Source organism: Nerophis ophidion, linkage group LG18 (assembly GCF_033978795.1).
Source record: "Nerophis ophidion isolate RoL-2023_Sa linkage group LG18, RoL_Noph_v1.0, whole genome shotgun sequence".
Taxonomy (NCBI): Eukaryota; Metazoa; Chordata; class Actinopteri; order Syngnathiformes; family Syngnathidae; genus Nerophis; species Nerophis ophidion.
In genome coordinates, this window is record NC_084628.1 from 48,546,822 (window position 1) to 48,563,230 (window position 16,409).

The window sequence follows — 16,409 nt, forward strand, 5'->3', positions numbered from 1 at the left end:
CACTAGTTTCTTTATAGTGTGTTTAATTAAAGTAATTGGGGCAGAGTCGTTAATGACACAGCACAACCATCAGTGTCAAGACCTGGACTATGGTGTGGTTTGTTTTCCCGTGGTTCAAATCTACTGGACCGAACATGACGTGAAAGTAATGACATCTTTTATTATTAACTCCAAAAAAAAAGGAACAAACAAAAGGCGCTCTCAGCAGAGGTTCAAAACTTAGCTCTGAAAAGAAAAACACGCACAAAAGGCAGAACTATGGACAACAAAAACGAAAACACTTACTGTGACGTGAAAAGCATGAATTTATGGCAAGAAGTGAGCAATCAGGTATCAAGGGGTGTGTAGAGGGCGGTGTCGCCAGGCTGACTGCCTGGCAACTACAGGCTTAAATGGTGCTGTGATTATTGACGGGTGCGTGAGTCCAAACAAATGAGCCAGGTGAAACTAATGGTTGTCATGGAAACTAAAACAAACCAGGGTGCGCAACAACAGGAATTAATGGAGTCAAAACCAAAACAGAACAGAACATGATCACAAAGACATGACAATCAGAGGACTACAACTATCCATCAGAGCAGTGTTCACGTAAACGCTGAGCGCGGGGTTTGGGAACTCTTCACCGTGGCTGTGTTTGCAAAGTGAGCGTTTGCATGTGAGCAAGAGGCCTAAACGCAAACATAAGTATATGTTCATCCAGTATCTGGGGTTTGTGTGAACATGGCCTCAAACCAGAGGACAATCTTGTAAGACAAAAGTCAAAAGGGGGGTCAAAAACAGACCGATTGTCTTTACGTGTGTACCTTGTTTTAATGGTGACACCATTAGATTGTACTAGACTATAGATCGATTGACAGAAAAGCAGATAGATTACCTTGGACGGCGGGCAGCACCGTGCGCCGCATGGCCAGCACCAGGCCCAGAGGACAGCCCAGTAGAAAGCAGTCCGACACCTCAAAGTCAAAGCGGCCGGGATTAAAGAGCAGACTGCTGCTGCTGCTGCTGCTGCGCACCTCCACGCTGTCCTTCATCAGACTGTCAACACACATGACTTACAGCTTTATTCTCTGCACATCATGACTTACTCAACAGGCAGCACTTTTTACTGTGTTTTTGCACGGTCACATTTGTCTTGGGCAGCACGGCGCAACAGAGGTTAGTGCATGTGCCTCACAATACGAAGTAGTTCTGGGTTCAATCCCGGCCACGGGATCTTTCTGTGTGGAGTTTGCATGTTCTCCCCGTGACTGCGTGGGTTCTACTCCGGCTTCTTCCCACCTCCAAAGACATGCACCTGTGGATAGGCCCCTCCCACCTCCAAAGACATGCACCTGGAGATAGGCCCCTCCCACCTCCAAAGACATGCACCTGGAGATAAGCCCCTCCCACCTCCAAAGACATGCACCTGGGGATAGGCCCCTCCCACCTCCAAAGACATGCACCTGGGGATAGGCCCCTCCCACCTCCAAAGACATGCACCTGGGGATAGGCCCCTCCCACCTCCAAAGACATGCACCTGGGGATAGGCCCCTCCCACCTCCAAAGACATGCACCTGGGGATAGGCCCCTCCCACCTCCAAAGACATGCACCTGGGGATAGGCCCCTCCCACCTCCAAAGACATGCACCTGGGGATAGGCCCCTCCCACCTCCAAAGAAATGCACCTGGGGATAGGCCCCTCCCACCTCCAAAGACATGCACCTGGGGATAGGCCCCTCCCACCTCCAAAGACATGCACCTGGGGATAGGCCCCTCCCACCTCCAAAGAAATGCACCTGGGGATAGGCCCCTCCCACCTCCAAAGACAGGCACCTGGGGATAAGCCCCTCCACCTCCAAAGACATGCACCTGGGGATAGGCCCCTCCCACCTCCAAAGACATGCACCTGGGGATAGGCCCCTCCCACCTCCAAAGACATGCACCTGGGGATAGGCCCCTCCCACCTCCAAAGACAGGCACCTGGGGATAAGCCCCTCCACCTCCAAAGACATGCACCTGGGGATAGGCCCCTCCCACCTCCAAAGACAGGCACCTGGGGATAAGCCCCTCCACCTCCAAAGACATGCACCTGGGGATAAGCCCCTCCACCTCCAAAGACATGCACCTGCTGCGACGAGGTGGTGACTTGTCCAGGGTGTACCCGCCTCCCGCCCGCATGCAGCTGGGATAGGCTCCAGCAACCCCCCGCGATCCCAAAAGAGACAAGCGGTAGAAAATAGATGGATGGAGGGTAAGAAAATGCCTCTGCATACAATATTTTGTCAACATTCCTGACCACGCCTTCAGACTCTCCAGCTTTCCAGCCAGACAGTGCGGTCGTAGCATCATGTTAGGTTTGTGTACAACTTGGGGATTTTTACTCAATTATAAGTTTTAAAAAAAATTGCAGTCATACAGAAAGCACATTTATGACACAGTTTAATGGAAAACAATATAAAAGGAAATATATTTTGTATGGGTTTTTGAGGAGGGGGGCGTGGCCTGCGCAGTGTGCCAGGACCGGCCTCGAAGACAGCGACAGGTGAGTGGATGGCCCAGGTGGGCCTCGTTATCTAATCACCTGTCGCCTTTATTAGCAGCAGCCGGATTGAGACACGTTGGAGCTGGAGTGGGAGCCAGAGGGAGCAAGAGAGACACACAAGACGCAGACAGACATTTTGCTGGAAAGCAAAAGACTGGCACTATTATATGGCAATAAAACCGTGTTATACCCTGAATCCTTGGTTCTACTGGCAGTGTGTGATTGTCAGCAGAACCCCCTAGACGGCAACCATCACAGTTTTTTTTTTTGGGATGTCCAAATATTTATCAGATAAATCACATTTTGGAATTTAGATGAATAATTATTATTCACAGGCAATCACAGGTAGAGTGTTGAATATCTTCAAATGTGTTTTGAGGCAATTTCACTTTTTTCCAAAGCAGCAGTTGCTATGTAGAGTGGCACTTTCCATCATTTTCAGCAGACTGCAGTGGAAATAGATTAACCCTGCAGCTTATTCTCATGCCAGATCCACCCTGGAATGACGCCATAAAAATACCTTTTTATTTCAAATCAAATGTATCGATTGCACGCCTTCTGACGATGACAAAGTTAACCACGTGAAATTGGTTCAGAAATAAGCAAACTGCAACAAAATAGAGTATTGACTTCCTACATGTTTTCCTTTGTGTTCTTAGCAGCAGTCAGTTGTATCTGCTGCTGATGCATAAAGTTTTTATTGACTAAAATAGGCACCTCCTAAATGTGCATCCTACACATAATACTCTCTCATCCACTCAAACTTCTTCCATTTTCCCAAAAAGTCACTCATAAATTGTACTTTTCCTATTACTGATGACATTTGTTAAGTTATTAAATGACCCTTTTTGGGAAAGTATGTAGAAAAGATCATGATCTATTTGGTGATGTAAGTAAAGTATGATCTATTTGGTGATGTAAGTAAAGTATGATCTATGTGGTGATGTAAGTAAAGTATGATTTATTTGGTGATGTAAGCGGAGCATCACCTGGAAAAGAAGACGTGCTGGCCAGTAGACGACGTATCGCCGTCGTACGAGTCGCTCTGCTTGCGGCTGAGATGTGGCGCCCCCTGGCTGCGGCCTTCATTGGGGGCGGAGATATCGATGTTACTCTTGCTCAGCCTTTTGCTGGTGCTCAGACCCGGGCTGGACTCCCCCAGCAGACCGGAGTTTTCCTAAGAGTGAACAGATTAGACCTCATGTTAGAATAATTATGTATAAATTATCACACAACTTTTATGCTTAAGGGCCGTTGCTATAGTTATTATCAAGTGTGCTGAAATTGTATTTTTCTTTGTCTGTGCAAAGCTGGCAATCCAAAAGATTGGAAGCCAGTCTGGTATCAGTGACTGTGTCCAGGAACGGCCTGCTGTTTGCCAAGGCCGAACACCGCCGTGACGCAGACAGAGCAGAGACGAGGCGATATCACCAGCGTCAACACATTTGCATTTCTTGTATAATCATATATTTTCATTTTCTTGAAGGAACTCTCCTGAAGAAATCAATTAAGTGCTATCTATCTATCCATATTGTGTCTAACTGGAGTTGTCGAGATTACCCCCTTCCCTCAGCGACGGCTTCAGTGATGTAACCAGGGACCTCCCAAATAAATAGAGGAGCACATGGGCTGTGCCTTAGGGCGTAGGTTGGAAATGTAACTAAGTGTACAGCCCAACACGTCTGTTCTTATTGAGCCAAATTGAATTCTGTCCCTGCATGATTCCTTGCTTCTTGTCTGTTTAATAAATGTCATCAGTGTTTGAACCCGACACCTAAACAACTCTTTGGCACAGCCATGTTGCTACTGAGTTTTCAAAGACCCAAAGAGGTAATGCACTTTTGGGGGAATTCTGCTATTACATTTTTTTGGTTTGTTTTAATCCATTCAAAATGTTAAAAACATTTGATAGGCAAAATAAGAATAAAAAAATGAAAGTGCAGTTGCCCTTTAAGTTCCAACTGAGTAATCATTCAATGTGAGCGCTCACCTTCAGACTTTCAGTGCTGTTGTTCCTGCTGCTGGGAGTGTTGTTGTTGTTGTTGTTCTTGGGGCTGCCGGGCCTCTGCTGGCTGCTGAAGCACAGAGCATCGAAACACAAGACGCCGCCCACGCAGTCGCCCATCAGGCACACCTGCAGGGACACACATTGCAAATACTTCCACAGGTAAAGAAGTCATAGTGTTGTGTTGAAAGAGGAAGAAGGGGAAGTGTCATGTGAGCTGGTGTGTTGTTGCGGGATGCTCGGGAAAACAGGAAAGTTCATTTGAACTTGAAGAAGCAACGCCTGAAAGAATTGTGTGTGAATGCTCCAATGCTGAAGTTCAACTTCAAAATGACTCATTGCCGAATATTTTGAAGTTGGAACGGTTTGAATCGGATGAAAAATGTGGGAGTTGTGGAACTTTGAAAAACGTCCCATTCTTTTCAATGGGAATTTCATGGGAATTTGGGGAAAAATGGGAATTTTTGGTGGAAATGCTAAATATTTTGAATGTTCTGAATGAGTTGGTGTTGGGATTTTTCAAAAGGGTCAAGAAATGTTAAAGTAGTAACATTTTTAATTGAGAAATAGTATAACATAATACCTGGAATTTTGGGAAAACCGGGAAATTTTCCAGTTCAAAAAGAAAATTGTTTTGTTTGTCCTGATTAATAAGAATGTTTGAACAGTGGAACACTTGAAGCGGGTTGAAAACTGTCTCATTCTTTTCAATGGGAATTTGGGGATTTTGTGAAAAGCGGGATTTTTCTTTTAGGAAAATGCTAAATATTGTGAATGTTCTGAATGAGTTGGTGTTGGAATTTTTCAAATGGGTCGAGAAATGTTGAAGTAGTAAAATTTTTAATTGAGAAATAGTGTAACAGATTACCTGGAATTTTGGGAAAACCGGGAAATTTTCCAGTTCAAAAAGCCAATTTTGTTGTTTTTGTCCTGATTGATAGGAATGTTTGAACAGTGGAACGATTGAAGGGGGTTGAAAAATGTCCCATTATTTTTAATGGGAATTTCATGTGAATTTGGGAATTTTGGGAAAAGCGGGAATTTTGGATGGAAAATGCTAAATATTTCTGAATGTTCTGAATGAGTTGGTGATGGATTTTTTTCAAATGGTTTGAGAAATGTTGAAGTAGTAACATTTTTAATTGAGAAATAGTATAACAAAATTCCTGGAATTTTGGGAAAACCTGGAACTTTTCCAGTTCAAAAAGCAAATTCGTTTTTACTCCTGATTAATAGGATTTTTTTGACAGTAAAATGGTTGAAGTGGGTTGAACAATTTGGAAGAAGTAGTCGACAGAAAAAGGGTCTGAAAAAAACAGGAATTCTGGAAAAATATGGATTTTTTTTTAACTTGAAAATGACAGTGTGACAAATGTGGAACTTTGAAAAACGTCCCATTCTTTTCAATAAGAATTTGGGGATTTTGTGAAAAGCGGGATTTTTTTGGGAAAATTATGAATTTTTTCAATGATCTGAATGAGTTGGTGCTGGATTTTTTAAATGGGTCGAGAAATGTTAAAGTAGTAACATTCTTAATTGAGAAACAGTATAACGGAATTCCTGGAATTTTGGAAAAATCGGGAAATTTTCCAGTTCAAAAAGTATTTTTTTTTGGTTTGTCCTGATTAAGAGGAATGTTTGAACAGTAGAATGGTTGAAGTGGATTGAAAAATGTGGAAGGAGTAGTCGACAGAAAAAAGGGTTTGAAAAATACAGGAATTCTTGAAATTCCTAGAATTTTTTTGAACTTGAAAATGATAGTGTGAATGTCCAGGATGAGTAGAATGTGTTGAAGGTGGAATGGTTTTAATCGGTTGAAAAATGTGGAAATGGTGAAAGTTAGAAAAATGGCCAATTCGGTTAGAATGTGAAAAATGTCCCAGAAAACCTCGAATTCTGGGGAATCTGGGAATTTTTGGAATTTGTGGAATTTTTCAAGGGAAATCCCGCGATTCCCGAACAGTTTGAAGTTGGAAAGCTTTGAATTGGATGAAAAATGTGGGAGTTGTGGAACTACGAAAAACGTCCCATTCTTTTCAACTGGAATTTCATGGGAATTTGGGGATTTCGTGAAAAGCGGGATTTTTCTGGGAAAATGCAAACATTTTTCAATGTTCTGAATGAGTTGGTGTTGGAATTTTTGAAATTGGTCGAGAAATGTTGAAGGAGTAACAGTTTTAATTGAGAAATAGTACAAAGGATTTCCTGGAATTTTGGGAAAACCGGGGATTTTTTCCAGTTTAAAAAGGAATTTTTGTTGTCCTGATTAAGAGAAATGTTTGGACAGTGAAAGGGTTTAAGTGGGTTGAAAAAAGTGGAAGTAGTAGTCGACAGACAAAAAGGTGTAAAAAGGGTTTGGAAAAAACTTAAATCCTGGAAATTCCTGGAATTTTTTGGAACTTTCAAAATCGACGGTTTGAATTTCCAGGATGAGTGGAATGTGTTGAAGGTGAGATTGTTTGAATCGGTTGAAAAATGTGGAAATAGTGAAAGTTACAAGAATGGCCAATTCGTTTTGAATGAGAAAAATGTCCTGGAAAATATGGAATTCGGAGAAATCTGGGAATTTTAGGAATTTTTCAAGGAAAAGCTCGCAATTCTCGACTCGGCTGAACAGTTTGAAGTTGGAACGTTTTGAATCGGATGAAAAATGTGGACGTCCCATTCTTTTCAATGGCAATTTCATGGGAATTTCGGGAAAAGCAGGAATTTTTAGGGAAAATGCTAAATATTTTTGAATGTTCCACGGAATTTACTGTAAATGTATCTGACTAAATTGTTGTGAGGTCCCCTCTGATGTTTTTCATTGTCCCATTGGCTTCAGTTTTTCCTTGCCCTGATGTGGCATCTGAACCCAGGATGTCGTAGCTTGTGCAGCCCTTTGAGACATTGGTGATTAAGGGCTACATAAATACACTTTGATTGATTGAATAAAACTGACAGGACTTGACTCCCCCAGGCCTGGCTTTATTTTGTATATTTCTATATTTATTTTCTTTCAAAGCGATCTTTTTGTTGTTTTTCGTCCTGGTTTCCACCACCAGTCTGTTGGTCTGAGCGCTGTTTCTCCTGACCTGTTTGTGATTGTTGATCAGTGGACTAACCTGCCGCTGATCACTAATCAGAGGGGATTCTATGCCAGCTTGGTGCTGGAGTGTTGGAACTGTTTTTGCTTACCATGTCATTTTTGCAAACCGGTCCTTTCATTTGTGGGAAATAAACACAATGTTTACCTGCCATCTCTGCATCCTGGGCTACCAGACTGACAGAATCTAACACTTAAACATGTGTTTGGGGTTGGAAGAGTACAGCAAATGTAATGTAATAACAGCTTATCCTGTTAAATAAAGTAATGAGATCTACTGCTAGGCTGGAGAAAGCGGAACACACCTGACCCGAGAAGCCCTGACCATCCTCGGAGTGCAGGAAGCTGCGGTAGACCTGGTTGGCCCGGGCGATGACTGTAGCCACGGCGTCCTGGTAGCGTGGCGACACGATGGCGAGGAGCGGCAAGGCAGCCAACGGCAGGTGGTCCACACTGCTCGACACGCAGCTCTCGTCGTAGCTGTAAGGGTTTAAACTGAGGAGGGGGGGCAGGGGATTGGTGGGGGGGATATGAAGAAATGACATTACTTAGTTGGGCAATGGGATCTTGCATCAGTGACCTCTGACCCTGAAAATCTGCTGATGAATGCATAACACTTTCCACTGACATGAAGTTGTCAGTAACTACAGTTGGTCGCTACATCTGTAAGTGCAAGTTAAAACTCTACAATGCAAAGTCAAAGCGATGCATCAACAACACCCAAAATTTAGGGATCATCTACGCTCTGTAACATCATCAAAAATGTTCAGAGAATCTGGAGAAATCACTGCACATAAGCGGCAAGGTTAAAAACCAACATTGAATGCCTGTGACCTTCAGTCCCTTAGGCGGTACTATATCAAAAAGTGACATCAGTGTGTAAAGGATATCACCACATGGGCTCAGGAACACTTCAGAAAACCACTGTCAGTAACTACAATTTCTCGCAAAGCCAAAGCCATTAATCAACAACACCCAGAAACGCTACCGGCTCTGCCTGGCCTGAGCTCATCTAAGATGGACTGATGCAAAGTTATAAAGTGTTCTGTGGTCTGTCGAGTCCACATTTGTAATTGTTTTTTGGAAATGTGGACCAAAGCGGTAAAATAACCATCCGGACTGTTCTTTGATGAAAGTTTTCTAGGCAGCATGTGTGATGGTATGGGGGTGTATTAGTGCCCAAGGCATGGGTAACTTACACATCTGTGAAGGCACCATTAATGCTGAAAGGTACATACAGGTTTTGGAGCAACATATGTTGTCATCCAAGCAACGTTATCATGGACGCCCCTGCTTATTTCAGCAAGATAATGCCATTGAAAATGTGTGGTGCAATATAAAGGCTAAAATATGAGGCAGGAGACTGATGAACAACTTAAGCTGTACATCAAGCAAGAATGGGAAAGAATTCCACTTAAAAAATGTGTCTCCTCAGTTCCTTACCATGAATTGATGAAGGTGGACCCCGACTTAAACAAGTTGAAAAACTTATTGGGGTGTTACCATTTAGTGGTCAATTGTAGGGAATATGTACTGTACTGTGCAATCTACTAATAAAAGTATCAATCAATCCCAAACCTTTACTGAGTGTTGTTAAAAGGAAAGGCCATGTAACACACTGGTAAAAATGCCTTTTTTGACATGTGTCGTTGCCATTTTATTCAAAGTCCATGATTATTTGCCAAAAAATAGCAAAGTTTGTCAGTGTGAAGATGAAATATCTTGTCTTTGCAGTCTATTCAATTGAAAAGGATTTGTTGTATTCTCTTTTAATTTAGCATTTACACAAGCTGACAACTTCACCACTTTTTATATTTTGAGCATCTCGTGTTCTTACACGTTTGTTGTCATCGTGCAGGGAGGGGGTGTCTGCACACGTGCACCAGGATGTCTTTTCAACAAGTGTGTTGACTGTAATGGAGGTGTGTGTCACCGCCACACGGTGTGTGTGTGTGTGTGTGTGTGTGTGTGTGTGTGTGTGTGTGTGTGTGTGTGTGTGTGTGTGTGTGTGTGTGTGTGTGTGTTGGAGGTGAAAGTTGGCAACGCCTAACATTCTGCCCTCGCAGCACAGCTGTCGCCATCTGTCAGTGGCCGTGATTACAGGAAGTGGCAGCTATGCCAAACACGAGGCTGCGACGTGTCGGCAGGTGAGTGACACCACCTCAGTGCTGCCAAGCAATAACAACTTTCTGCTCACGGTTAACCTCCTTGCAGGTTTTACCACAGATACATAACTAAAATATGGATTAATAATAACACTGTGAAATAATCTGAATTAATTTACTTATTTTTGGATATTCCATCCATCCATCCATTTCCTACCGCATGTCCTTTTCATGTCCAAAGACATAAACCTGGGGATAGGCCCCTCCCACCTCCAAAGACATGCACCTGGGGATAGGTTGATTAGCAACACTAAATGCTCTTTGCGACACTCGTGATTTAGGCTACATAAGTAAACACTGATTGATTGATTGAAGTAGAAGAAGAAGAGGTGACTTGAGCTGTAAACAAACATGACTCTGTGCATTTTGGCTTGTCTGACCTTGTCAGGTTATTTATTTGTAATTGTTTCTTTTGGTCTGCTACTTTTGTTTTACCTCTCTTTTTGAAACTAAGCTGCTCTTTCCCCTCCATGTATTGATGTGTACGGGTTGCTGTAGTTTCTTTAATTGCAGACGTAATGTCATCAGGGTGTATCTTCATGTAATGGACTGACACACCCTCCACCATGGACTGACACACCCTCCACCAGGGACTGACACACCCTCCACCATGGACTGACACACCCTCCACCATCCCCTGACACACCCTCCACCATGGACTGACACACCCTCCACCATGGACTGACACACCCTCCACCATGGACTGACACACCCTCCACCATGGACTGACACACCCTCCACCAGGGACTGACACACCCTCCACCATGGACTGACACACCCTCCACCATGGACTGACACACCCTCCACCATGGACTGACACACCCTCCACCATGGACTGACACACCCTCCACCATGGACTGACACACCCTCCACCATGGACTGACACACCCTCCACCATGGACTGACACACCCTCCACCATGGACTGACACACCCTCCACCATGGACCGCTAGTTTGCCATCCAGGTAATTGGCACCACTGTTAGAGTCTACAGTATTTCCTTTGGCGTCTGGATCTCGGTTTTGATTGACTGATGAAGTAAATTGATAACAATTCCAGTGTCCAATGCAGAAAAAGACCACACCTAAACTGTTCCAACAACGTTGGTGCAAATCTCATGGCCAGAATGTGTGAAAAAGCAGACAGGCCAATGACTAAACCTTCTGCTGTCGCTGTGGAGTTAATAGTTCCCGCTCAGTGATAGATGATATCAGACATTAGAAGACATGTGAAGCAGCAGCTCATCTCCCAGAGGATCAGTGAGCAAGAAGACGCAGCTGTGAGAAGATTCCGGGCTGAGGACACGTCTCTGATGCTCAGTGTCGGCATGCAGGTTGCACCTGAAGTCTCTTCACATTCTTTTTGACTCATCCTCTCCAGAGTGGTTTTGTGGGAGATTGTGCACGTTTATCAGCCATCCCACTAGCTTGTAAGATAAGGGACAACATGGGCGGACTGTGGAGTGTATTCAATGCTCACCTACTATAACTGCAACCTTTAAGTGCTTTGTTACAGTATTTTCTACTGTAACACAGCCTTTTTTTTTCTTTTAGACACACGGCAGCAAAAACAACTAAAAATCCTCTCATTTGCTGCACTGTCACTTTGCAAAGAACATCTTGAGAATATTCAATTCGGCACATGTATGAATTGTTGTGCAATAAATAGACCAGAGGTCAAAAACCTTTTAAAATAAAATAGAATAGAATGTACTTTATTGATCCCTGGGGGAAGTTCAGCACCACGGTTAGCTCACAATGATCATTGGTACTTAAAAAGCACTTAGGTGGGTTTTTTTAGGTCTATTATACAGCATTATTCACATGTGAATAATATAAATACAGTCTATTATACATTTAAGTACAGTCAAAAAGGAACATATGCATCTTTGGCTGAGATATTCATGGAACCCCAGTATTAATATATGTATATATATATATATATATATATATATATATATATATATATATATATATATATATATATATATATATATATATATCAATCAATCAATCAATCAATCAATCAATGTTTATTTATATAGCCCCAAATCACAAATGTCTCAAAGGACTGCACAAATCATTACGACTCCAACATCCTCGGAAGAACCCACAAAAGGGCAAGGAAAACTCACACCCAGTGGGCAGGGAGAATTCACATCCAGTGGGACGCCATTGACAATGCTGACTATGAGAAACCTTGGAGAGGACCTCAGATGTGGGCAACCCCCCCCCCCCTCTAGGGGACCGAAAGCAATGGATGTGGAGCGGGTCTAACATGATACTGTGAAAGTTCAATCCATAGTGGCTCCAACACAGCCACGAGAGTTCAGTCCAAAGCGGATCCAAGACAGCAGTATATATATATATATATATATATACATACATACATACATACATACATACATATATATATATATATATATATATATATATATATATATATATATATATATATATATATATATATATATATATATATAATATAATATATATATATATATAATTCTGTGAGAGCCATAAGAGTTTTTTGATACCCTCATTACATAGCATTTGTATGCCAAAGCAATTATAATAAATGTAATTTATAATGCACTTTTCATTCGACATCAAATCACAAAGTGCTATGTATTAAAAAACATAAAAATCCAAGTATTAGAGAATAGATGACTGGAGGAAAATGCATCAGTGAGCCATATGCAGTCATCAAAAGAAACACACCTGGCTCGCCAGCCACAGGTTGCCTACCCGGGAAATAAACAATTGGCTGGAGACAGCATCTTTTCCACTTGTGACTTAACATTGCAACTATCCCCACCTTTCACTCATTTGCATAGTTTACAACTACCGCTCTCAAACCAATCAAAACCCCGACAAAAGACAAGAATACTTGCATTAATATTCAGAGCACTCAGTTCCACTTCTGAACGAGTTCATAAGTCACAGGACAGCAAGAAGCTGCTGCAATGTTCAACAACTGCTGCGGGAGACTCTCGTCGTTTGCCATGACTAATGAGCTGATTATGCAGGTGCCTGATTGCACTACTGTTGTACCGACACCCAATTTGACATCCAAATAATTTCACCTGTATATTTATTATTTTTATTTTGCTAGGTTTGACACATCTACAGTAAACAAAGATGGTAAGTACACCGCTTACATTTCAGGGAACATGTTTATTAGAATATACCAGGGGTGTCCATGGGATAAGATTTGCACAAAGCTGGCCTTCATTTACTCCAAAAAATGTGCAGTCCAGAATGTTGGCTCCACGTCGCCAACAGGCGTCGCTTCGAGGTCACTATCTGGCTCAAGGATTCTGCCATGAACTTGCATGGCTGCGGTAGTTCTGACCCGAAGATGCGGGAAACAGTAGGACGATGTACAGGTAAGACAGGTATTTAATTATTCTAACAACAGCAGCTCACATGCATGCTAACAAGAGTTTGTGAGAAGCCGTCACTGAACCAGCAGGAATTCGAGTTTCGAGCGTAAGAGACGCCAACTTTTGAAGATGCTGGGCTCTAGGAAGTCTAGGAGCCAGAGTAAATAGTGCTTTGGCTTTCACAAACCATGGCAAGGGCACGGGCAAAGCTTGGGCTTAGTGAAGCCTCAGGGTAGGAATATGCAGGAAGCCCAGAAGCCGACAGCAGCTGAGCTGCTTTAAAAAGCCTGGGAGCTGGTATCGGCCCAACTTGAGGGAGAAGAAACGAGCTTGCCGTGGTTTGGGACTGCACAAACCTGGCCTTCATTTATCTATCCATCAATTTTCTACTGCTTGTCCCTTTTGGGATCACGGGGGGTGCTGGAGCCTATATACTCCAGGAAATGTGCAGTCCAAAAGGTTGGCTCCACGTCGCCAACAGGCGTCGCTTCAAGGTCACTAACTGACTCAAGGATTCAGTTATGAACTCACATGGCTGCGGTAGTTCTGACCCGAAGATGCGGGAGACAGTAGGACAATGTACAGGTAAGACAAGTATTTAATTATTCTAACAACAGCAGCACACATGCATGCTAACAAGAGTTTGCAACAAAGAAACAATCTTTGGATATTGACTGGAGGGCGAGGCAGGAATAAATAGAAGCCAATTGATTAGCAACCGCGACCAGGTGTGGCCAGGCTGCCAATCAGTGACAGGTGAGGAAAGAACGGGGACATCGATGATGAGCAGAGCTGTGCATCATCCACAGAACAGCTGTGAGTGCCCTTCACTAAGCGGCTGCCAGACACTTCTTTTTGTCGGAGGAAGGAGCTGTTGTTCAGGGGCGTACCCAGCCGTAGAAGCCAGCCAATGGCAGAAGGGGGATAGGAGGACGGGCAGAAAGACGTCTAGTGCAGAGTCCCAACAGGACCCCTAGATGGACAGCGCGGTGGTCTTCAGAGAAGCTGTCACCGGACCAGCAGGAATTCAAGTTTCGAGTTGACGAGACGCCAGCACATGAAGATGGTGGCTCTGGGAAGTCTAGGAGCCAGAGAAGTTGGTGCTTTGGCTTTCCCAAACTGTGGAGAGGACACTGGCAAAGCTTATGCTTTGGGAAGCCTCGGGATAGGTAGTAGGGGGGCTCGGTCTTTGGGAAGCCGAGAAGCGGACACCAGCCGAGCTGCTTTGGAAAGCCTGGGAGCTGGTAGCGGCCCAACTTCAGGGAGAAGAAGCACCTTGCCGTGGTTTTGGACTCCACAAACCTGGCCTTCATTTACTCCAAGAAGTGTGCAGTCCAGGCATTGCTTCGAGGTCACTTTCTGGCTCAAGGATTCTGTCACAAACTTGCATGGCTGCGGTAGTTGTGACCCCAAGATGCAGGAGACAAGAGGACAATGTACAGGTAAGACGAGTATTTAATTATATGAACAACAGCAGCTTACATGCATGCAAACAAGAATTTGTAACAAAGAAACAATCCTCGAGCCCTGACAGGAGGGCGAGGCAGGCTCTAACAGAAGCCAACTGTTTGGTAACCACGACCAGGTGTGACAAGACTGCCAATCAGCGACAGGTGAGGGGAAAACGTGCCCAGGGAGACAGACAGAAAATGGAAATAAAATAAGAGCACTGACCAGGAAATAAACACAAACGGAAGAAACAACAGAACATGTGACACCTGACATGACAGATCGTCAAACAAATGTTATTTCTTTCCTTCAACCATCGGTGCTACGCGAAGGGAAATCCGTGTAGGAACATTTCTGCTTTTCACTGGTTGTGCGTTTGGATTTTCCATTTTGTAGCCCTTTTCAAGCTGCTTTCGTGTGGGATGTGAGTTTGCATGTTTGTTTACAGAAAGCAGCGCTCTGTTGTTTTGACAGGCAGTCTGGAGCCGGCGCTGCGAGGAAGCCTCATTAGCTCGTGCAGCTAGAAGTGCTCCGATCCTTTCAGGGAACAACACAGCAAGCCTGGGAAATAACACATCCTCTCCAGGGACCGCATACAGTAAACCATTTAAAAAATCAGCAAGAACACCAACGTGGCGTGTTTTGTGAAAGTTTTGCCTGCAGGCGCCGGAAGACTCCGGCACCTCCGCCCTGTGGTGTGAGTTTTCAGCCAAGCTGTTAGGCAGAATGTGAGGAAATTAGCCGCACGGCAGCAATTCCTTCCCACATGGCCGATGTTTGTGTTGTCACATAAATAAATGAGTCTCCGCACTCCCACCAGTCCAACACTGTCATTACACCAAACACTGTTTACCTGACAAAAAATTGCCGGTTGGGCAAGTGTTATGTTTCTCACAGCGCTGAAAAAAAGACAAATTGATAATAGTTGAGGAACTGCAGTTTTTTGGAAGGAAGGAAGGACGGATCTTCATTGTTATTGCAGAAGATTGATTGATTGATACTTTTATTATTAGATTGCACAGTACAGTACATATTCCGTACAATTGACCACTAAATGGTAACACCCCAATAAGTTTTTCAACTTGTTTAAGTCGGGGTCCACGTTAATCAATTCATGGTAAAGTACAACAACAACATTTCATTTTCAGCACAAAACCCGTTGGAGAGCAGACACACTTTGGACCGGGCAACAGAACAGGAACCTTGATGGCTCGCCACATACAATCACCCATAAAAAGTGGGAAAATACTTTTTTCCTCTCGTTAACAATCCTTGAGAGACATCTGTATAACAACCACGCTTGTTATTGTAAGAGCAAACGCCGAGGCCACTGTTTTTCGAGCGTTGTAACACGCCGCCTTGTTGCTACAGCCTTAGCCGCGAGCTAGCTTCTGCATCAGCAGCTGAATTGCATGAGTTTGTAACGCACAACACAATGTGATACAACACCAATCTGTACTGAGTGAAAAACATACACAATCATATTGCAGTATCTGTAAAGTACTAGCCCACATTTTCCTTTGTTGTGTTTGTTCACAAGCTCGACAAGGTGTGTAGTTGTAATGACGGGCATTAAATGCTGCAAGTATCATGATAAATATTACACGGACATTTGTCTGTTGGTTAAGCCGGCCGGTGACATTTTTTTCTAGTTGATTTTGGGTAAGTACTCAATTTCTGTCAGCATAGCTTGCTCTAAGTTCTAAATGTATCACGCTGGTTCTGACTCTCTCTGCTTCCGTCCACTCTAAACTCTCACCCTCTCTTCGTGCTTGTTCATCACTTTTATAGCCAGCAGTT

At 43.5% G+C, this 16,409-nt stretch overlaps 1 protein-coding gene across 2 annotated transcripts in view; it reads right to left on the bottom strand.

Annotated features, from left to right (window-relative positions):
- Positions 1-16,409, bottom strand: part of pitpnm3 (PITPNM family member 3) — a 166,837-nt gene that overhangs the window by 46,127 nt on the left and 104,301 nt on the right. For both annotated transcript variants that reach the window (XM_061878279.1, XM_061878278.1), the window contains exons 6-9: positions 7,917-8,106; positions 4,512-4,655; positions 3,511-3,698; positions 875-1,035 (exon numbers count right to left, since the gene is read on the bottom strand). In XM_061878279.1, coding sequence (XP_061734263.1) covers positions 875-1,035; positions 3,511-3,698; positions 4,512-4,655; positions 7,917-8,106 — 683 coding nt within the window. The remainder of the gene's footprint in view (positions 1-874; positions 1,036-3,510; positions 3,699-4,511; positions 4,656-7,916; positions 8,107-16,409) is intronic.